The following is a 22,834-nucleotide window of genomic DNA, read 5'->3' as shown; positions in this document are numbered from 1 at the left end:
TCAGGACTAAGAGAATCTTGTTTCTAAAACAAAAACAAAAAGTGATCATAGTATGCAAAGTGGAAGAGCAAGCTGGCCTGGTAAAGTACAAAAATCAGTCAATTCAATTTTCACTTATTTAAATGAAAATAGTGGGAAGATCCTTCTCTTTAGCTTGTCTTTATTAGTAAAGTAACTTACATAATCATTTAGGAATTTTGCATATTCAGTCCTCAGTCAGCAGATCTCTTCAGCATAGGTGTGAAGCACTACAAGGGAAGGGGTGCTGCTGTCTTGGGGAAGGGTTAACAGTGAAGTTGGCCCTCACTCATTCACCTCTTCTATCTTGGGACTTGGTCATTTGCCCGTGCTTGGTTAAAGGTATCTAGGCAGCAGGTAGTTCTCCATAGGCAGGAATTGAAAGGAGGCTGTCAGTTAAATTACAAACCAGCCTCCTAAGCATTGAGGACAAAGAGCAGCAAGACTCCTGCCAAGGTCAGAGACCAGCCACACCTGCTAAGGTTGGCATTGCCAGCAAGTGAGCCAAGGTCAGCAGCTAACCAATAAATTAAAGGTGGACAGAGTGGGGCTTCAGTGTGTGACTCTTCCAACCTGGCAAGCAGCGGGTGGACACCCTTTCGATTGGGCCAGAGGGTCATGCCCAGAGTGTGTGGGTGCTCCACTAGCTTGGCCACAATATGTCTACAGAATTAAACTATCTCAATAGAAATGACCTCAGTCATTGTCTGGTTTCGCCATAAGTCCTATGAAAAGGCCCTATGCAGACAGTGCATCCATTTTAGCCTCCTCTGGGGCCCTCCCACTCAGTTCTCTCAGATTTCTTAATAATCTGCCTTTGCTTTGCTCTCTTCTCTTTATTTAACTTTATTCCTCATTGACTTGAGACAAAGAACTCCAGAGCGACTATCGCAGGTTGGCTTTTGCACCTTAAGCCCATCTGGGCCGACAGAGGCCCTGTCTCTCAAAGATTTGCATCAAATGTACGTATAATTGATTCTCACAAAATGGAAACATGATTTAAAAGACTTCTACAAAGAACCGGACCAGAGCTGAAGGAAAAAGGTCATTTTTCAGGATTCTAGTACACGCTCCTGTAGCACATTCTGGTGTGCAGCATTTGGTGATGACTTTGTAAGGAATGATAAGGACAGTTAAACATGGCACTTTTTCATGCTCTGCAATTTCCTGCAATGTGACTCTCCATTCTCCACTGTGTATTTTTAATCTTGACCTACAGTGCCTTGAAATTGGCTAATGGGTAAATTTCACAATTTATATCAAAGTTAAAATAGTTCATTTACTTTATGATGGTTGGAGGATATTTTATTTAAAGGCAAAATCATGACTCCCATTTAAATATTATACAACCAAATCACCGCTGTGAGAGAGCTAGCGAGACATCAGAACTGTTTGGAAGAGGAATGAACGGTAGACTGGACGTGTAATCAGGAATGTCGAAATAAACTTGTTACAGCAAAATCAAATTCTATTTTTTCCCCCTTAGGGTAGAAAACACTCCAACATGGATAAGGGGGTAGGTAAAAGATATACAGACAAATCCAGACAGAGGGATCTCTTAGAGATGGAGCTCTGTCAGACATGGAGTCCTGCTGAGAAAACACTGAAGGAAGACCCCAGACTCAAATAGTATGCATGAACAAAGAGTGTTTATTACTATACTAGCATACGCGGGGTCGTTCATCTGTACAAAATGGCGATGACCACAAGAGGAACGTTCAGGGTCCTTTAAGCACAGCTAGGGGAATTTCAGGGATGGTTAGGTCATCTCAAACGTAATTGGCTAAGCAAGCAGCAGTTACAGTAGTGTACTTTTAACTGGCCGAGTTTTTCTCTTTGGACACACTTGGGTAAGTTTCAAGGGGTTGCAGGAACTGTCTTTGAGACACTGAGAGGCTGACCCAGACCTTGTTTGTGCTCTCCCTCGTCTCTGCTGTCAGGGGCCTTTTGATTAATAGCCCTTTGTTTAAAAAACGGAAACTTAGACCCAGCTTGTGAAATGGAGGACGTTTAGACTTCTCAGTCCAAGGCCAGGGAGGTGTCTGTGATGATAGTGAGGCTGGAGTGAAAGGATATTTCTTGATGCTCATCTATCACAAGGCTGATCTGCCATTAAGGTCAGAAGGAGGAGAGAGGAGACTTACTTATCAGTTGGTATTGCAACATTAATGTCTACCCTGAAGGCAGTGGAGTGGTCTATCATATACATGACCTATTACATACACACACAATCTACACATACATGTATACATCTATAATGGCATACACATATACATATATGTGTATGGAGTTTACATTCCCAAATGCCATTATTCACAAAGATTACAAGGAAACCAACATAAATATGATTTTACTCTGGAACATTATGCATTTACATATATACTTAATATATATATGTATGGATATATATTGGCACATGTGTAGTCACACAATGCTGTGTGTGTGTGCATGTTCATTTTCTTCATAAACCACATCACTTTATTACATGACTGTACTCAAGCTGTGTTCTGGGCCATCTCTGTTTGCTATCTACTGACCCAACCACAATCCAGAGAGATGGCCAAGCCCACACAGATGGGGATGGCCATGTTCACAGGCTACAGTGTATAAGCAGGCTCAATCTGGTGCTATGCTTTGTCTTCCCCTTTCTCCTTAATGGCATGGACCCTGAATGTGGCCCCCCAGGATGCCATGTTTCCCCCAGGAGCTATGTGGCCCCCAAGGGTGCCATGTAGCTTCCCCAGTATGCCATGTGCCCCATCCCCCAGGATGCCACAAGGCCCATGGCAGCACCAAGGCTGCCACCTGTCACTCATAGGCAGGCAGACCAAAAAGCTCAGGCTGGAAGTCCTCCAGGGAACTCAGCACCACTGTGGCCTTTCTTGTTAAGTCTCGACTCAGATTTTCATCGGGAACCATGACAACCTGCATCCCAGCTGCCAGAGCTGCCTCCACTCCATTGGGAGCATCTTCAAAGACGAGGCACATGTCTGGGGCAGGAGCAGGATTGAACCTCCGTGCACAGGAGAGGAATATGTCCGGGGATGGCTTCCCGCTGTTGACCTCAGGATCATCTCCTAGCACAATGTGGTTGAACAACCCGAAGAACTCCTTGTGCCTGCTGGTCTTCATTTCGAAGGTCACGGAGCCTGAGCTGGTGGCCAGGGCGAAGGGGATGCTGTGCTTTTGGAGGTGCCGGATCAGTTTCTCAGCACCTGGCATGAGGGCGGCTGTGGGGAAAAGGTCTGCCAGCTTTGCCTGGCTCTCCTCCACCAGCTCCTCCTTGGACATGGGCAGCTGCAGGACGTCGATGATGATCTGCGCGGCTTCTGGAGCCTTCTTCCCCATCACCAGGGACTTGACCTCCCAGCTGTACGTCTTCTTGTAGCGACCGCACAGCTCCTGAAACACCACCGAGTACAGCCTCTCTGTGTCCAGAAGTAGTCCGTCCATGTCAAAGATGAGGTGGGTGACCTGTCGCGGTGGGGACATCGCCATGGTGCCTCCTTCTAAACCTGGGTGGATGGAGGACTTCATTTATTTTTAAGTGTATATTTTGTGGTTATTGTTATCATGTGCTAATAAATTAACAAGTAACAGTATCCATATAATGTGACATAATGCTATTTATTATGTCTTTAATGTATAGTCACATAGGTTAATATACAGAGAATTGTATTTGTGCGTGCTCAAAAAATTTATGACACAATTAAAACACTTGAAAGACAACTGGATTAAAAGATGGCATTTGGAAAACATCTGGCCTTGCTATCATTATCATTAAGTGACTGAAGGCTAACATTATTGTTTCATAATATCTTTGATTGTAACACAGGGTGTATCTGGAATTGGTTATTATTATATTTGGAGCACCCGATTATATTATCTATTATATATTCTATCTAGAGTGTTGCAGGGTGGGCAGTCTGGGCGGCAGCATCCAGGAGTGGTGGAATCTGCTTCAGTCATTGCTAACTACAGCCCGCATGTCCACACCCATGACAGGATAACAGTACCTTCTGTACAGAGCTTTTTGCAGAGATAAGTGACTTAGTAAACAAAAGAATTTAGGCCATGGCCTCACAGTTAACAAGGGTTAGGTGAGTGTTAACTAGTACTAACTTGGGTTTAGTTGAAATTGACAAAACAAATACAAAACCCAGAAGTAACCTTGCTATTTACTGCCCCTTGCTGGCCAACATTGCTTTGCACACCACATTCTCTACGGGATAGCTAAATAAATAATTGGAATAAACAAGACTTTCAGAGTTTAAGGAAACACTGATGCTTCACTTTAGCATTCTTTTCACAAAAACCAGTGTGGAGAATAATTAACAGCCATGAAATTATGCCATCTGAAAGATGTATAGGAAGAGAAAAGAAATAACCTTTAAATAGTTGAATTGCTGGATTTGCTGGACTGGATTATAATCCCAGTACTCAGGCTGGAGAGTTCAAGGTCAGTCTAGACTGCTGCTGAAAGGTCAGCCTTCAGCAGGTCAGAGACATCGAGAGAAGAGACAGAGGAGGTAGACTACTGGACAGACGCACAGATACACGGGGACTTTTCTGAGGGCCAAAGCTTAGCTGTTCATGTTCTTTTTCTCTTTCGGTCACTCCTACTCTTTCTCTCTCTGTTCTAGTCTTCTACCTGTTGTTTTCCTTCTTTTCCCAGATGTTCTCTTTCTATCTTTTCCTTGATGTTTTCCTTCTATTGTATCTTTATTCTTTCCCTTACAGCTTACATGCCCCAGCAAAATCTTTAAAGCAATATAAAAATTACAATGTGGTTACATTCTATTTTTCAAATGAATGATTATAACAAATGCAAGTAAGAAACAGCATGTTGCCGGGCGGTGGTGGCACACACCTGCAATCCCAGCACTTGGGAGGCAGAGGCAGGTGGAGCTCTGTGAGTTCGAGGCCAGCCTGGTCTACAGAGCTAGTCCAGGACAGGCTCCAAAGCTACAGAGAAACCCTGTCTCGAAAAACAAAAACAAGAACAAAACAACAAAACAAAAACAAAAACAAAAAAAAAGAAATGGCATGTTTCTCATTTCACTTACGTGATTAAGCATTTTACATATTACACGTGAAAAACACATCATTCCCAAAGGCCCACATACATTCTTGTCTAAGCAACTTGTTAAGTGTAGGCAAGCAAGGTTCTCCACTAGTTCTTTTACTGGCAGGCTACAGTTTGCAGTTACAAAGAAAGGATCAATCATTTTATTATTTACCTCAAAAGGTATTCTTATAAAAAAAAATCTTAGAAGAACCACAAATCTAAACTTTTATATATAAAAAATAGTCATTTCGCCCTCTTTCTGCTCTCTTCCTTCTGTGTGGTCTCTTCGGTCTCTATCTCTGTCTCCCCCTTCTCCTCCCTCTCTCTCTCAATAAAGCTCTAGAAAGGTAATAAATAAACAAACAAACAAATAAATAAATAAATAAATAGTTGCCAGGCGGTGGTGGCGCTTGGGAGACAGAGACAGGCAGATCTTTGTGAGTTCAAGGCCAGCCTGGTCTACAGAGCGAGATCCAGGAAATGCGCAAAGCTACACAGAGAAACCCTATCTCAAAAAACCAAAAAAAAAAAAAAAAGTCATTTCTACTTTAAGTCCTTAGAGTACACACCCACTCATCAACAATTTTTTATTAAATCATACCTAGAAGACAAGGGCAAAAATAGGTATAAGAAATTAACCATCACCTTTGATTACCAACCCATCTTTACCAAGAATAACATGTCAGCTAGTAATAACTGGGCTGCCTTTGTTCTCGTCTCCTGCTCAACTATTAAAAATGTGCCTTTCCAAACTTTAAATTGTTCCCCAAGATTTTCTACATTAAAGCCATGAACAAAAACACCTTAACCTAACTTTACTAACAGTCTACATGTCTAAATTCTTTCTAAGGTGGTAGTTGAATCTGCTCCAGCAGCAATGCTTGGAAAAAGTCAATCACTATTATTGTAAGTAGCAGTAACACTGCCCAGTGAGTGGCTAGAAACCCCCTGAGAGTTTTCATACAACTCATAGATTATGAGGGATGTGGTGACCGAGAGGGCAATGAGCAGAGTTATGCGCAATAACAGCATGAGGTCCTCAGGACACATAGACCTTGGGGCTCTTCCTCTTACCCAGCATGCTTATGCTGACCGCGCTGAGCCATATTCCATGAGTTCCAAAGCTGCTTGTTGTTCCTCTCATATGGTCCCCAACACTAGACAATATTGCAAAACTGTCTCAAACAACAACAAACAAAATCCAAACCCACATTTTTTGTAGTTAGAAGCACATCTTTAAAACAGAGCCTTACATTGCAGTACTCTGAAGCGCAGCCCTTAAGAGCATAGGGTAATTTAGAGAATGTCAGCTGATAAGCAACTCACTCTCTGAGATGACAAAGTAGGTTTCCAGTTCTGCCCTGGCAGCTGGGGTGAGCAAACAGCAACCTTCTACTTGCAGGTTATACAACAATTGTCTGTTGAGGCACACTAGTACCATGTGCTTTCCTGGTACCTTTTCTGTTTTTCCCCCTCTAATATGAATATGTTCAAATATAAATAAAAGAACAGTATAGTGAACGATAAATACATATCGTTTCCGTTAGCATTTATTTTTTCTCAATTACTTTAAACTATAGATAACAAATGTGTCAGCCTAAACATCCATCTGCATGTAAAAAATTAACTCATTTTTCTGCATAAGCACAAAACCATTATCCATTGTCTAATATCATCTAATATTGCAATCCAAATCCAAGTGCAGCTGTCCCTAAAATATATTTCTATTTGAGTTACTAAATCAGAATCAAGCAAAGACAAGCTATCACATTTACATCACATCTCAAGTTTCTCTTAAGCTAGAACAGCCCTCCTTCAGTCTTCTCTTTCTAAAAACATGTTTTGTTTTGTTTTTTTACATCTATGCATTTATTGATTTTGTATGTATATGTGGGTGCAAGTGGAGGTCAGAGGAAACCCAGGAGTTGGATCTTTCCTACCATGTGGGAACTGGGGCTCTAACTCAAATCTGCAGGTTCCGCAGCAAGTACCTTCACCTGCTGATCCACCTAGCGGGCCCAGCCTTTCCTTTTATGTATGTATTTATTTTTGGTTTTTCGAGACAGGGTTTCTCCATGTAGTTCTGGTGCCTGTCCCGGATCTCGCTCTGTAGACCAGGCTGGCCTCAAATTCACAGAGATCCGCCTGGCTCTGCCTGAGTGCTGGGATTAAAGGTGTGCGCCACTGCCGCCCAGCTTACCTTTTATTTTTAATCACAATAATTTAACAGCTAGGTTCTAGGTGTTCCTGATTGTTTCCATTTTTCTTCCATGGAAATGGTTTCTGAAACATGATGATATAAAAGGCTTATGTTGAAGTTAAAGACCTTTGTAAATTTCAATTCACAGATGCTTGAGTTTTGGGTTGCTTAACATCAGAAGACCATGTCAGGCTAGTCTTCTTTATTGGTGAACAGATTGACTTGCCACCAGGTGAGAGAGTTTAGATTTCTCAAGTGGTTCTGGTCTCCCTCCCCCATGACTAGCAATGATGCCTGGGAGGATACCTGATACCCTACATCTATCTTTGGCATTCCCAACAAGCAGTTTCATTGATGCTCCTGACAAGAAGGTTTGTTTCATCAGAGACTGAATGATGATGTTGTACCCCCTTTTCCTGCATTTAGCTGGTATACGCTGTACAAAGAACTGCTTCTCCACCAGCTAATGCTATTTGGTTTTCCAAAAATATAGTACTAGAAAGGCAGAATAAATACTATTTTCTTAAACACTTTTTAAGAGTAAAGGTGATGAAATGTTCACCACTGATAGTGTGGCAATATGGCTTTCTTTTCTGTTTTAATCTGGCTTACTTCCTAAGGGGAATAACATACTATTAATGCTAACGACCATTTTCGTTTCTAGATGTTTTGATGCTCAAAGTGTCCTCATTTTTGTCTAGTGGGGATTCTTTCAGGAAGGACCTTGTTTGTCTTGGGATCCTCCCTTTCTGAAGCCTGTTCTTCTCAGAGGTAGTGTTCATTCCCAGCTTTGACCTGGATTCAATCATATCTCCAGGAATCCTGGCACCTGTCTGTGTGGAGTTGTATTTAGATCACTATCTGAGGGCTAATGGCAGTCATTTTTCTAGGCCTTCGGTTTGCACGCCTATCTTCATTTCAAGATTAATAACATAGAGGTTTTGTGTGATTCGTTTTTAAAAAGACGAAACAGCGAGCAAAGATGAACAGTCAAGTGTCTAGTAGACGCCATGCAGGGTCTGAACCTGGGGAAGGGCCCCAGGCACCCAGAGTGGCAACTTCAGGGAGTGAAGGATCCTTAGAAAGCCTGTTGGGTTAGCTGGCAGTCCCCGCTCCAGGGAGGCCGAGGCAGGAAGACTGCCGCGGGTTCCAGGCTAGGCCGAGCAGCAGTGTGAGACCTTGACTTACCTGCGCCGTGCGTGGAACCTACCGAGCGAACTAACCAGGGTCTGCCAGGCGGGGAGAAGACGGAAGCGTGTATCCGCTCTCGGACTGCCGATCTGGTCCGCCAATTAGCGTAGCCTCAGGCAGGGGGCCGGACATCCGAGGAGTGTATCCAATGGGAAGGCGGCCCCAGTGGGCGGGAGGCGGTGCAGACAGGCCAATCACAGTAGTTGGCTCACGCCGGCAAGCCGGCAGCCAATCCGCAGCGCGCTCCCTCTGCAGCTCCGCCCACTGCTCTGCTCTCGCCGGTGGGTGGCGGCGCGCTGCTCCTGGTGCAGCGCTGGTCCGGCTCATCAGTGCTTGGCGCTGTAGGCGTGGACAGGCAGATATGGCGAGCTCCGGCTATGAGGACCATGCGGGCCAGGAGGGGGAGACGTTCCTGTATTTCGCCTACGGCAGCAACCTGCTGACCGAGAGGATCCACCTGCGAAACCCCTCCGCCGTGTTTTGCTGCGTGGCGCGCCTGCAGGTCAGTGCCGTTGTGTCCGCTACCGGGATAGCGGGCCAGGTGCGACCCCTGCCGGGAACCTTTGGCTACCTTCGAGGTTCATAGCCCTCCGCTGGCTATCCTTACCCACCGACTTCGAGTATCCTGTAGTACACCTTCAATGGGTGCCTCTTAGACAAGGATTAGCTGCTTCCCACCCTGTGCATATCTTGTCACAGGACTTGTTCCACAATTCTGTGAAATTCTTTGTATCTGTCTTTTCCTCCGGATCTGAGTGAGTGAGTGATCTTGGTCTTGAGACTTGGATCAGGACCTGGAGTCGTGTCTTCCATAGAGACGGCAGTGTTCCCTCAGGAGAGTATCCCTATCCGATAAACTTTAACTAACTCTGGTGAACTGTTGCTCTTGACCACAGTTCATTTGCTTATTTAATTCGTACTCTCCTGGCACTCAATGCTGGGGTTACAAAGATGACTGAGCAGCTTCGCTACTTGGAGGACCTACCAGTGTGCAATCCGATTGTGTGTAGTGTCTTTGACAACTTGAGCCAAACACACATAGTCTTTGATAACCTTGTCAGTGTTCTTCTTGGTTTCAGTCAACAGAAACCGGCTGGTTTAAGAAAGAAAGGGGATGGGAGGGAGGGTGTTGGAAGGCTGTTAGAGAACTCATGGGATCACCCAAAAGACTGGAGTACAGAGCTGAATAAATAGGCAGTCCTGGTGTGTGTGTGTGTGTGTGTGTGTGTGTGTGTGTGTGTGTGTGTGTGTATACAACCAGCATCTCAGGAGAGAACCAGCCCAGCCCTGGGATGCACCCTTCCTGAACTAGTAAATACGATGTGGAGCTGGCTCCTGCCTTCTGCTGTGCCACAGCCCTGCAGTTTCTGAAGCCCAGAATGGAGTCCCTGATCATCTTGAACACTGTCTCTAATTGAGAGCCTCTCTGGGTCCCCCTGATTGGCTAAATCTCACTATGCCCTTACTGCAAGACAATCTGATAACCAACTTCTAGCCTTTGAAGTTTTAAAACTGGGAGTCATACACTGTATTCTATCTGCAACACCTAAGAGTGTAGGAAAGGAGTGTAAATGCTTAGTCAGCACAGGAAAGAAATGTCGCATAAATAATAAATTATAGCTGTGGTTAGCCCTAAAAGAGGACATGCAAGGTGCAACAGAATATATGACCAGAGGATCTGACCAAAATGCTCAGGAATGTGTGAGCTCCTGGGTGGAACTTTGAAGCTAAGACTTGGAGAGGTGAAGGGCAAAAAAGCCACAAAAGAATACTTGTTAAAAGAGCCTAAGAAAAGAGGAAGTGGTCGTTCCAGTCAAAGTGTCTGGAGTCTATAAGGGAGATGTGGCACGAGGGTTGGAGAGATTAAAACAGTAGTGCATCTTAATGTGACCACAGAGACCTCTGGACAGTCTCCTGCAGGCCCTGAGGATCAAAGTGAATGATGGGATTTATGTATTTGAAAGCTCACTGGTTACTATGCAAAATGGAGCAAGGGTGTATATTGGAAGCCTTGTCAAGATTTTTGCCACATTCATATGAAAGATAATGCCACCATGATCTCACAGGGTGGTGTCAGAGAAGGTAGATGTCTCTGAGCAGTACAGAGATAACATCATTAAACCTTGATGAGTGTGTGTGAAGAGAAGCGATATAAATATGACTCAGGTTTTTGCACAACCAGGTAGATGATGGTATTAATGTTAACAGAGGAGAATCAGGTTTGGGAGGTAAAAATTATTAACTACGAGTTTAAGATGCTTCCTAGACAGCCACACAAACAGAAAAATATTAGGGAACATTTGTTAGGCATTACTGTGGGCTAGGCCCTGTTCCAAGTGCTTTTGAGTCTCAGAATAGAGATGTGGCCTGATTTTAAAGGTGGCCAGAGCATTCCATGGTATTAGAAGCTGCTGGAGGTGGTGAGGCTGTCTGGGCTCATTGCTAAATTCAAAAAGGGCCTAAGATGAACCCCAAGAAACCCTGATGTTTCAAGATGGGGAGTAGGGGGAAGTTGCCAAAGAGGTGAAAAGATCAGGTCCAACTCACATCAAAAGAAAGGGCTGATCTGGAGAGGTGGCTGCTTGTGTCTCACACAAGCAGTGAGCCATGGAAACAGACAAGGAATGAAATTGCCTGTAGACAGAGCTTTCCTGTCCTGACTGCCTGCTCCCAAATAACTGACACAGAGGCTTAATGTTATTTATAAATGCTCAGCTGATAGCTCAGGCTTGTTACTAGCTAACTCTTACGCTTAAATTAACCCATATTTCTTATCTATGCTTCGCCACGTGGCTCATAGCTTGTTATCTCATTTTCTATATGTCCTGCTTCCTCGGCAGCTGGCTGGCATCTCCCTCTGACTCCGCCTGCTTCATCCCAGCATCCTCAGTTTGATTGCCCCACCTAACTTTATCCTGCCTCACTGTAGGCCAATCAGCTTCATTATTAACCAATGAGAGTGATACATATTCACAGTGTACCGAAGGATTATTCCACAGCAATTGCCTGCTGCATTTAACAATAGGCTGCCAGTCTCTGGTGTGGATTGTATCTTTGGTAAGATCTATTGATGCTGGAATACCCAGTATGCTGCTGGAAGGTCCTGGTTACTTGGACGAGCGTTTTCCCTGAGTTATCAAACAAGGTTTTTGAGACAATCTAGGTGACAGGGATATATAAACCAGAAAGGACTACAGCACTGTCATTTAGTCCATCCTGTGTGCTGTGGAGAGATGGAAGGACATCTTCTTAGGTCACACAAGGCAAATGCCCTCACTCCCTGGCTGCCCATCAATGATAGTAGAAGCTAAATTAGAAAGATGTCTCTGTTGCTTATTAGTTATAAGACCTTAGGGAAGTGACTTAATCCTTCTACACTGTAATTTTTCTGCTGTAAATTGAGTAAAACACTGGTTCATGTAAAGTAATAGCTAGTGCATATAGCACATAATAAATATTCAAGAAGTATTAGCTGCTGTTAAGTTACTGGAAATAAATTGATAACGTTCATGAAGATTAATGTTCATATACCCTAAGCCAGCTCACTTAGAGTAAATACAGTGATTTGCAGGTAAGTTACTCTAGAGACATAAAAGTATATTATAACCCCTATGTAACCATCACCCAGAATGTCTGAGTGGAAATACATGTGCACTTAAGTAGACTGAGAAGTCATTTGCAAAAATGAAAGCTAAAACTATTGTACAGTATATTGGGTTTCCTTAAGCGTTTTTTTTTTTTTCCTTTAAATGTTTAGATGCCAATATATTCAGAACTAGCTTCAATTTTAAAGGAAAATAAGAAAGAATCTATATTCCTTGAGATTTGGGTCTTGGTCTGTTTCTCTTTATTTTCCACATCTTTACACACAGAAACAAAGGTTATTGAGTGTTTTTCTTGCATGGAAGCCAAGGCAAAATCATTTGTATTTTGAGGAGGGAAATTCCGGCTAAAATAGGTATTGATCATCTATCACTTTGGTTTTCTTTGCAGGACTTTAAGCTCGACTTTGGCAATTTCCAAGGCAAAACAAGTGAGAGGTGGCATGGAGGTATAGCTACCATTTTTCAAAGTCCTGGCGATGAAGTGTGGGGAGTAGTATGGAAAATGAACAAAAGCAATTTAAGTTCTCTGGATGAGTAGGTGGCTTCTAATTATAAGTTAAAATAATACTTAAAGGGGGTTATATGGATGTACATTTGTAGATACACTGTAGATACATTCTTTATACTTCAGAGGCAGGACAGTAGTTAGAAACTGCGACTTTACTAATACATCTAGAAGGGTCACACCTACTGATTGTGGATCAGGGCGATGTTTGTAATCTCTTAGGCAAAAAGATAGAAGCCCTTATTTTTTAATTGTCTGTCTTTTATTAAAAATTATCCTTTGCCGGCCAGTGGTGGTGCACTCAAGAGGCAGAGCCAGGCGGATCTCTGTGAGTTCGAGGCCAGCCTGGTCTACAGAGTGAGATCCAGGACAGGCTCTAAAGCTACACAGAGAAACCGTGTCTTGAAAAACAACAACAACAAAACAAACAACAACAACAACAAAAAATCTTTCTAGTTTCATATAGAAAAAGTCATGAAGCTTTTTATAATCATTACGTATTTTTATTGACCTGGAAAGTGAGTTGGTTCTGTTTTTTTAATTCTTTGAGGTTACAGTTGAATAAGTAATAATCATTTTAAAGGCATTGACTAACACAGTAGAACTAAAATTCTCAGAGTTGTGTGACAGAGTTCTTGATACAATGCAAACTGTCGGGGAAGAGCTGGCCTTGAAAGAACATAGTGTCTGGCACTCTGCACTTGGCCCCGGTTAGAGTAAGCAGTCCCTCTGCTTTCTCTTCCGGTATTCTCTTGCTGTCAAATTACTGCTTCAGGGCACAGAGGTTAAAAATAAGCATATTGAAGCATGTTTTCAGACAGTGAAAAATGCAGAGATCTGCTAGACGTGCACCAAATGCAGTTGTTCCTCTGTGTTCACCGGGCATTGCTTCAACCTCCAAGCACACCAGAATCTACAGTTGTTAAGTCCCTTTTGTAAATTGACGTGATGCTTGCATGTGACCTACCCTTACCCACCTGTACTGCAGTATCATCTCTGGGTTCCTTCACTGCTTAATATGATAGCAGTGTATTTTACCGTAACGGCTTCCCTTCTAAGGGAATAATGACCAGAAAAAAAAAATCTGTATGTATTCAGTTAAGACACAAGTTTTAAAAATCTTTTCAGGGGTTGGGGATTTAGCTCAGTGGTAGAGCACTTGCCTAGCAAGCGCAAGGCCCTGGTTCGATCCTCAGCTCCAAAAAAAAAAAAAATTTTTTTTCAGTCTTAAGTTGGGTGAATCTATGGATCCAGAAGTCAACTGTAACATTAAAATGCTAAGGTGGCACACAGAAACAAGGCTGGGCACACTTTTAATCTCAGCCCTCAGGAAACAGAAGCAAGTGAATCTTTGTGTGTTTGAAATCAGCCTGGTCTACATAGTAAGTTCCAGGCCAGACAGGGCTGCATAGTGTTAAAAAGAAAAAATGCTAAGTGTACATTTGATCTCATGAACTGAGTGAGCAAGCATGGCTATGTAGTATATCATTAACCTTACACTTCAGCTTGAGTAGCACATCTTATAAACCATTCCTCTGTGTCCCCTGTGGCTAAAATGTGCTTCCTTTGCTTTCAGGCAAGAAGGAGTTAAAAGTGGAGTGTATGTTGTAATAGAAATTAAAGTTTCCACTCAGGAAGGCGAAGAAATAACCTGTCGAAGTTACCTGATGACGAACTATGAGAGTGCTCCCCCATCACCGCAGTATAAGAAGGTGAGCTACTTGGACAGTGCTTTTTAATTTCACTGGGCTAAATTAGAGAGCATTTCCTCTTTAGAAAGCTTTTAAGAATTTAAAATTCCACATGAACATTTTAATCAAAATGTTTTAAATAAGGAAAGTGTATTTTTTTTTTTTTTGAGCTGAGGATTGAACCCAGGGCCTTGCACTTGCTAGGCAAGCGCTCTATCACTGAGCTAAATCCCCAACCCAAAAGTGTATTTTAATAGATATGATAGCTATCATATATGTATAATACTCCATACATACACTTTTATAAATTTTTTTCTTCAACAAACAATATCTCATAGAACAGATTCATTTTTCCATGGAGGGGGAATGTATTTTCTGCTGCTGGAGTATTGTCTTCCTTAAATGGGAAGGTCTATAGGCCTTTTAGAGTCAGGGAATCCACCTTCCAAATCACAAGACACAAGTGGGCTGAGGCTAGATGCCCCTTGGTGGTAACAGCTGCTGAGCCTCTGGTGTGGTGTCCAGAGATGAGCCTGGTGGGGACCTGGGGGTCCTCTGAATGGTCATCCCTTGTCCCCCCGTGTCTTATCTAAGCAGAAGTAGACAGTGGTGCTGACAGCTGCTGCCTAAAAGCTTGGCCTTTTTTTTTTTTTTTTAAGACCGTAATTTTTCTTAAAGCATCATGTAACTTTTATACCATAATAGTGCATTTTGTCTTAATAGTAAAGCATTTGAAGTGGTGCTGTTGAGTAGAACCGGTACTCTGCCGGGGCGTCAAGGTGCTTTGAGAACCCTTCTGCAGTCACTCTCAGAATGAGGAGCAGCTGGCTATGCCTTGGGTGTTGTAGAATGTTGCAGTTCTTTAGTCTACAGCCAGGACCGTGGACCTTCAACCGTACAGACAAAGCATGCTGCTAACTGAAAGGCCTTCCGTGTTTTAACCATTTCCAGGTTATCTGCATGGGCGCGAGAGAAAACGGTTTGCCACTGGAGTATCAAGAGAAGTTAAAAGCAATAGAACCAAATGACTATAAAGGAAAGATCTCAGACGAAATGGAAGAAATCATCAGAAAGGGGGAGTCAAAACTGTATAGCGCATAACAGGATCTGAGGATGCTTCTGTGTGCTAGTATGCAGTGTTTTTCGTGTTGGCGAGCAGGAATCTGGGACCTTCCTGTTTTTAACCTATTGATTTTCAACAGCGCGGTGAAGGGCTTCTCACTTAGGCGATTCCGTGTTTTCAACTGGAAAAACGAACTGGGATGGGGGTAGGAATTAGACAATTAAAAGGGTCCAGGAGTCCCTGGAGTGTGTAAGTGGCGATGGCTGTGGGTTCTCCTGCGCACGTTTCCATCCCGAGTCGCATGGAAGCATGACAGTGTGCTCTGTGGCACAGGGTAGGTTTGCAGCCAGGTGGTGCATTGCTGCGCTTGGTCTGCTTTCTGCTCGTTTTTGATGAGCTTGTCAGAGTGAGCAAACTGTAGAGAGCTGGTGATAGGATTTTGAGAAGTAGGCAGACAATACACTGTCCTTTGGAGTGGGTGCCTTTGTGGCTGTAAGGGATTCCCAGCAAGTGCTCCACCTCACTCTGCTAAGCTCAGACTGCACAGAGCAGCCTCGGCCTTGTAGAATCGGCCTTAAATAGTGGTATGGATCTAGAGCCACGCTGGCCTTGAACCTGTGTCCCTCTTGCTCTGCTTCTCCTGTAGTTGGGATCTCAGTTCTATGCCGCTGAGCCTCGCTGAGCCTCACCACTGTCCAGTTGAGACGTGAGCTTTGGTTCTCTGTACCTTAGTTTGTCTCATCTGTACGAGGAGGGATAATCGAAACACCTGTATCTCAAGCTTATTTTGAAAGTTTCATGAGTAAACACGGGGCAAGCTTAGGTCAGAGCCTGGCACTCACTATTAGCAATCACCATCAAGGTTTGGGGTTTTGTTTTTTGAGACATAAGCTCACTCTAGTCCAGGATGGCCTTGCATTCAGGGTTGCCTTGCCTTTCAGCTTTCCTAGATCTAGAGTTAGGGGTGTGTGTGATCTGTGTGGCAGGGGATTCGGGTGTTTTTCTTTTTTAAACCAGTGCTTTGGGCCCTTTAACAAACAACACAACTCTTAAAAAACTAAGAAAGAAAGTACAATTAGACCCTAGATTGCAGAAAAATAAGAGAACTCTTCAAACGGCCAGCCCCTCTCCCCGGGGGTGGGGGGTGGGGGGTGAATTGTGAGCTGAAAGAGCAAATACTGGGAAGAAATGGCCCTGATGTCCTGGAATTAGACAAATAGCTGTGGAGCCTTCCTGCACAGAGTAGGATAAGAAACCAGAACTCTTAGGAAGGACTAACTTGGCTCCCCTTGCCAGCCCCAGTTGTTCCCGAGAGTGTAAGCAGAGACAATAGGAACTTAGAGCTGGGGAAATAGCGTGGTTGGTAAAGTATTTACCACACAACATGCAGACCCAAGCTCAGTTCCGAGAACCCCAGTCAAAACAAAAAAAAAGCTAGGCTTTGGTGTTGGAACCTTGCAACCCTGGTACTGCAAAAAGCAGAGACAGGTAGGTCTCTAGGGCTCACTGGCCAGCCAGCCAGCCTGCTTGGAGAGTCCCCAAGCTGCTGAGAGACCCTGTCTCAAGAGAAAGGTGGGTGGCTCCCAAGGAATGACTCCAAGGTTGACCTCTGGCCTTTGTGCACACCTTCCTCCACATGAACACACACACAGCTGAAGAAGGTAGAGCTGTTTTTAAAACAACAGCTTTACCAGGCATGGGTCTGTGAGCTTGTAGTCCTAGCACTCATATAGTCCTGGGCTGAGGTGGGATGATTGCTGAGTGCAGTCTGGTCAGTATAGTAAAGCTTCATCTCAAAACGACACACAGAAAACCCACACCAATTTAAAATCGGGATGCATAGAGACTGGTTTCTGGGAAGACTGAGTAGGTGTGCTTTTCTCTGTTTCTCCAGTTAAGGACAACTCAAATCTCTATGTATTGCTTATGTGACAGACTGGGGCAAGACTTCAGTAGGGCCTCAAGACCCAGGGCCTCAGGGTGCTAAATTCTCTGAGTTTTCTTCTAACTCATACAGCTCAGGCTTATAACTCAGAAAGACAGTACCCCCCCCCCCCCAAATACCAAAGAGGATATGCTTGAACACATACAGCCTGGTGTAGTGATAGTACCAGGAAAGGGGCAGCCTGACTATATAAAACATTTAGAGCTCAAACACACCAGTCAGGTCATAGAGAAACACTGTAGACTCCAGCTTCCATCATGCTAGCAGAGGCCCAGAGGAGAGCATGGATTTTCACATACACCAAGCATAATAAGACAGACACCCTATAACCACTTTCCCACCACCAATGTAGTGTCTAAAAGCTTGGGAAGGACCTCCTGGCAGCAACACCTCCCCTCAGTGAGTCATCAGAACCATGGGGACTTACACTCCATCCATCACTCGTGGTTCCTCTTGCCTCCCCCCATGCTAGAATGATTGCAGAGTGAACCAGCTGGAACAGGACTTAAATAGACCCAGAGCCTCATAAATGTCCAGTGGACTCAGATTTCAATTGATGGTCACATGCCAAGAGCCAGGAAAATCCCAGATATATGATAAATGATAGGTATGGGTGCCAAGGTGAGGGAATGTGTGTTAAGAAACAGCCATCGGTGGCGAGCTGGTTCAGTTGGTTAGTGTACAGAGCTCACAAGGGCAAGGTCATGAGTTTGATTCTGCCACAAGCTGGGGATAATATAGACCACTACACTTGTGACCATTTCCAATGACCAACTCAAAATGTACATCACCAAGCCAAAGTGCCTTACTCATCAGAATGCCTTCACTTAACCACAGTGACTGAGTAAACAGCCACCATTGAAATGTCACAGCAAGCAACGAGATCGTGCTGGAAGCCAGTGAAAACATAGCCTCAGTGGAGCAAAGGATAGACCCAAATGTATTTAAAAATGTAGCTGAAATCTGAAAACTCAGTGAGTGGGCTCACCAGCAGAATGATGGGGACAAAGAAAGGAACAAACGAACTGGGTGATGGGACAGTAGCTGCCAGTGTGGGGGCGGGGGGATATAACGAGTTGGAGGCAAGACCAAAAAGCCAAGAGGTTTTGGAGCCCTGTTAACTTCTAACAGAAGAGCTGACATGTTACAGGAAGAGGGCAGGCTGCAGAGAGGCCAACACAAAGGACAAAGAAGCTGAATGGGCCTCAAGCAAGCCCAAAGAAATACACACCCAAACCCTCCATAGTCAAAGTTGGGAAAATCAAAAATTCTTAAAAGTGGCGAGAAGTAACACTTTCAGAGAAAAAGCAGAGTTGGCAATTACTTCACCTATCCAAAATGGTGGAGGCCAGAAGAAAGCACATGTCATGAAGAGCTGGACAACAAACCCAAACCAAGAGACCCCAGAATCTCTAAGAATGGGGGCAAATTAAATAAATAAATAAATAAAATTATTAGCCATCCTTCCCAAAATAATGAAAATAAAAGAAATAAGGAAGCTTTGAGCATCAAAAATATAAGGGTCATGGTGAGAAAAACTAGGATAAATGCAATAGGCTTCCCTTCTCAGACTCCTCATACTTGACAACAGAGCAAAAGTTTTAATACTAACTGCCAAGGTCCTGAAATACAGAGCATGGTTAAAAGGAGAAAGCAAACAAGCTAAGTGTCCCATATTTGTGTAAAATACACCAGTAGGCAACCATAAAACAAATGCAGAAAGGATTTACTCAAAAGGAAAAATTAATTTAAAAAAGAAAAACCTCATATCTGTTAGAAGACAAGTAGAAAGCTTGTGTGTGTGTGTGTGTGTGTGTCATGCGCGCACATGTATGTATACCTATAATCTTAGCACTTGAAAGGCTGAGGCAAGAGGATCATGAATCAGCCAGCTTCAACTAAAAAGCAAAATTAAAATAGCAGAGGATCAGCATCATCAGTCATATTAAGTGGAAGTAGTCTCAGTATGCCATTGGAGCTACCAGAAAGTCTCTGGTTACAAGTGTTCACTGCTCTTTAAAAGAGCTGGATTTAGGGGTAGAGCGCTGCTTGCCTAGCAAGTGCAAGGCGCTGGGGTCAGTCCTCAGCTCCGGGGCTGCGGGGGGGGGGGGGACCTGGATTTGGTTCCCAGCACCCACACAGTGGCTCACAACCACCTCTAATTTCAGCTCCAGGGGGTCCAACACCCTCTCCTGGCATCCTCAGCACCAAGCATACATGTGGTGTACATACATACACGTAAGCAAACACTTGAACATCTAAAAATACATTTAAATACGATAATTAAAGAAATTGGCAAAATGGGTTTAAAACATAGCCCAGCTTCATGCTGTCTACAAGAAACTTCAACCGTAATGAGTGAAGCAGTTTGAAAGGGAATGGTGGACAAAGATCTGGGATGCAGCCATGAGCCAAAGGAAACAAGAACCTTGTTAGCCCCAGACAAGTGTAGAGCAAAGGAAACGAACAGTTGCTAATCTTACCTAGCTCATTTTTATGAAGCTAGTATTAGCTCGGTACCCAAACCAACAAAGATAATACAAAAATAAATAAATAAATAAACCCACAGGTGAATATTCTTAATGAGTGTGGATTTTTAAAAAATGCTTAAGGAAACAGGAGTTAATAGGATTCAGTCATATCTAAGAGTTGTGAGCCATGACGAAGTGGTTTATTCCAGAGATGTCATGATGGTGTAGTATTTGCAAATCTGTCAAGCCACTTACTTCAGTGACAAAAGAAAAGAGAAAAAAAAAAAAGCCACATATCAACTGAGGCAGAAAAAGCATTTGGCACAAGTCAACACCTGTTCACAATCAAAACACTCAGAAAAATATGCACCAGGAACTAAATTTGAAAGAGTTTATAAAATTATTGTTGGAAACATTACACTGAATGCTTTTCCTCTAGAATTGGGAGCAAGATGGACATGTGCTCTCCCTACTCATTCAACACAGTTCAGTTAGGTGAAGAAAAAAGTACAAATAGTAAACTGGGCCGGTGAGATGGCTCTGCAGGTGAGGACTGGGCCGGTGAGATGGCTCTGCAGGTGAGGACTTGCTGACAAGCCTGATGACCTGTTTGATCCCTAGGACCCATGTGGTCGAAGGAGAAAACTGACTCCTTCAGGTTTTTCTCTGACTTCTGCGCGTGCACTCGAACACGAACACACACACACACGCACACACACACACACACACACACACTTTAGATCTAATAATTTGAAAAAAAAAAAAAGTTGAACCATCTATGTTTATACATGGTTGACATAATTGTCCATACAGAAAATACCACGGGAGATCTTTTTTTTAATCTCCACATCAATGAAGTAAGTTCAGCTGGGTCAATGAATACAAGATGATGTACAAAAAGTCCATAGTATTCCTCTACACTAGAGATGAACTCATAGGCACTGAAAGTAAAATACAGCACTGGGCTTGTAGCTCAGGAGGAGACAGCTTACCTCCCAGGTGTGTGCCCTGCATTTGATCCCCAGTATAGCAAATGTAAAAAACACCGGGCAGAGAGAGTTCAAGTGGTTAAGAGCACTAGCTGCTGTTCCAAAGAACTTGGGTTCTTTTACCCACATGGTGGCTCAGGATGTGATGTCCTCTACTGGCCTCCACAGGTACCAGGTGTTCATGCAATATGCATACATACACGCAGGCAAAACACTCATATACATTAAAAAGCAAATTTTAAAAAAGAACACCACTTCCAGACTTTTAGCTATATTTTTATAAAGTAGTCATTTTAAGTGGACAGTTGGCATTTTATACATTCAGTGTTATAACCGTCTCCAGTTCTGAAACATTTATGTCACCCCAAGTGAAACCAGGTACAAAAGGTTGCTACCTGCTCTTCTCCTATTTCTGTCAACCTCCAGTCTATTCTCTCTGTGTGTAGATTTAGTTATCCGTGTATATTTTATATAAATGGGGTCACCCTCACTGTAGCTGGCATCTGAATCTTGTCCCTTTTTATGAATAAATACCGCAAGTTGTATGCATACATCACACTTTGTTTCATCCCATCATGGGCACTTGGACTGTTCTCATCTCCAACTATTATGAGTATTTCTTCTAAGAACATTTATGTTTACATTTTTTGAGTACTACTTTTCAATTATTTTGGATTTATACTAGGAGCAAAATGATGGATCATATGGTAAATATATATATTTACACCACAATTTCCCACTTGGGCTGGAACATTGTAATTCTTACCAGTCATGTATACAATTTCTTTTTTTAAAAAAATGAAAATACTAGCTTTGCTTATACTCACTGTGCTTGGGAGCCTGAGGAGGCAAGGCTGTGAGTTCAAGGTGTGCATGGACCACACAATGAGATTCTGCCTCAAAATAATAGCAAAAAAGAAACCAAAACCATGAAAATGCTTAAGTGTAAATCTTAGAAAACTATGAGCAGAAATCAAAGTGGGCATAAGTGAATGGAAGACAAATGGGAAGAGTCATGTGTTGGAAGACCCAAAGTAAATATTCATGGGGAAGACCCATAGTAAAATTGTTGGTTCTCCTCAAACCCAGAACAGAATTAACAAAACTCCTGTGTCAAAATTGTAACATGATTCATTTTTCTAAAACAGTCAAAGTGGAATCGGTAAAGCAATTTAAAAAGAGAGAATAAAAAGAGACTTTGGTATAATTGCTAGTGAACGGATAGATATATAGAACAATGGAGCAGAACAGAGAATGCAGGGAAAGAGCCAAAAGAATACACCCAACTGACTCCTGGCCAAGGCAGTTTAATGGGAGAGCCTTTATAGCAAACGATCCTGAGTCAGCGATGGAACACTTTGCAAGGAGAGGGAGGACTTTAGAGTCGAAGAGCAATTGTCTGCTGTGAACTGGCCAGCCATGGTGGCATAGACTAACCCCACAACTTGGGGAGGACCACAAGTATGAGGCCAGACTGGGTTATATTACAAGATCCTGTTAAGGAAAACAAACAATAGAATCCCAAACCTGTAAAACTATTAGAAAAAAAGACATAACTGCTAATTTTTAAGATCTAGGAGTTGGCAGAGTTCAGATTTGACTCCAAAAGCACGATCCATCAAAGGGCAAGTGAGTAGGCTGGGCCTCACAAAATGAAAGGGCAAGCCAGGGTTTGTGGCATGTAACTTGGTTGCTAACAGTCCTTGCCTGGCATGCCCTGGGTTTGGTCTACGGTGTCTGACCATGGTGGCATGTTTTCAATCCCAGCTCTTGGGAGAAGGACTAGATGTTTATGGTCATATTTTGTAGTAGAATATTATTTTAAGATGTGCTACTTTTGTTTATATTGCATTTGTTTAACTCTGTGAAGCTGTGTTACTGTGCCTGTCTAAAACACTTGATGGTCTAATAAAGAACTGGCCAATAGCAAGGCAGGAGAAAGGATAGGTGGGGCTGGCAGGCAGAAAGAATATATAGAGGGAGAAATCTGGGAGAACAGATAAATCTAGCAGCCAGAGAAGGAGGAGGACTCCAGGGGCCAGCCACCCAGCCACACAGCAAGCCACAGAGAAAGAGTAAGATTTACAG

General features: G+C 43.2%; 2 protein-coding genes across 3 annotated transcripts; one reads left to right on the top strand and one right to left on the bottom strand.

Annotated features, from left to right (window-relative positions):
- Window positions 1-1,648: 1,648 nt before the first annotated feature.
- On the bottom strand, window positions 1,649-8,588 carry LOC118580905 (pseudouridine-5'-phosphatase-like). Its single transcript, XM_036182948.1, has 2 exons — window positions 8,475-8,588; window positions 1,649-3,533 (listed from the first exon to the last, which is right to left on the bottom strand). Exon 2 carries the CDS (start codon window positions 3,514-3,516, stop codon window positions 2,827-2,829), a length of 690 nt encoding a protein of 229 aa, XP_036038841.1. The 5' UTR covers window positions 3,517-3,533; window positions 8,475-8,588; the 3' UTR covers window positions 1,649-2,826.
- A 171-nt stretch (window positions 8,589-8,759) lies between these two features.
- Window positions 8,760-15,597, top strand: Ggct (gamma-glutamylcyclotransferase). Of its 2 annotated transcripts, XM_036182092.1 has the most exons (4): window positions 8,760-8,979; window positions 12,471-12,616; window positions 14,164-14,299; window positions 15,230-15,597. In XM_036182092.1, exons 1-4 carry the CDS (start codon window positions 8,839-8,841, stop codon window positions 15,377-15,379), a joined length of 573 nt encoding a protein of 190 aa, XP_036037985.1. In that variant the 5' UTR covers window positions 8,760-8,838; the 3' UTR covers window positions 15,380-15,597. The 2 variants fall into 2 exon arrangements, with proteins under 2 accessions (XP_036037985.1, XP_036037986.1); XM_036182093.1 differs by lacking the exon at window positions 14,164-14,299 and having other exon boundaries at window positions 15,230-15,287.
- The last annotated feature ends 7,237 nt before the right edge of the window (window positions 15,598-22,834 follow it).

Source organism: Onychomys torridus, chromosome 3 (genome assembly GCF_903995425.1).
Source record: "Onychomys torridus chromosome 3, mOncTor1.1, whole genome shotgun sequence".
Taxonomy (NCBI): Eukaryota; Metazoa; Chordata; class Mammalia; order Rodentia; family Cricetidae; genus Onychomys; species Onychomys torridus.
This window is presented reverse-complemented; position numbering and strand designations above follow the sequence as displayed.

Excerpts from the sequence above, each read along its gene's own strand:
- LOC118580905 (XM_036182948.1), bottom strand. The coding sequence starts at position 3,516 with ATGGCGATGTCCCCACCGCGACAGGTCACCCACCTCATCTTTGACATG.
- Ggct (XM_036182092.1), top strand. The coding sequence starts at position 8,839 with ATGGCGAGCTCCGGCTATGAGGACCATGCGGGCCAGGAGGGGGAGACG. Across the intron at positions 8,980-12,470 it reads GCTGCGTGGCGCGCCTGCAG|GACTTTAAGCTCGACTTTGG; the intron begins GTCAGTGCCGTT and ends TTTTCTTTGCAG. Across the intron at positions 14,300-15,229 it reads CATCACCGCAGTATAAGAAG|GTTATCTGCATGGGCGCGAG; the intron begins GTGAGCTACTTG and ends AACCATTTCCAG.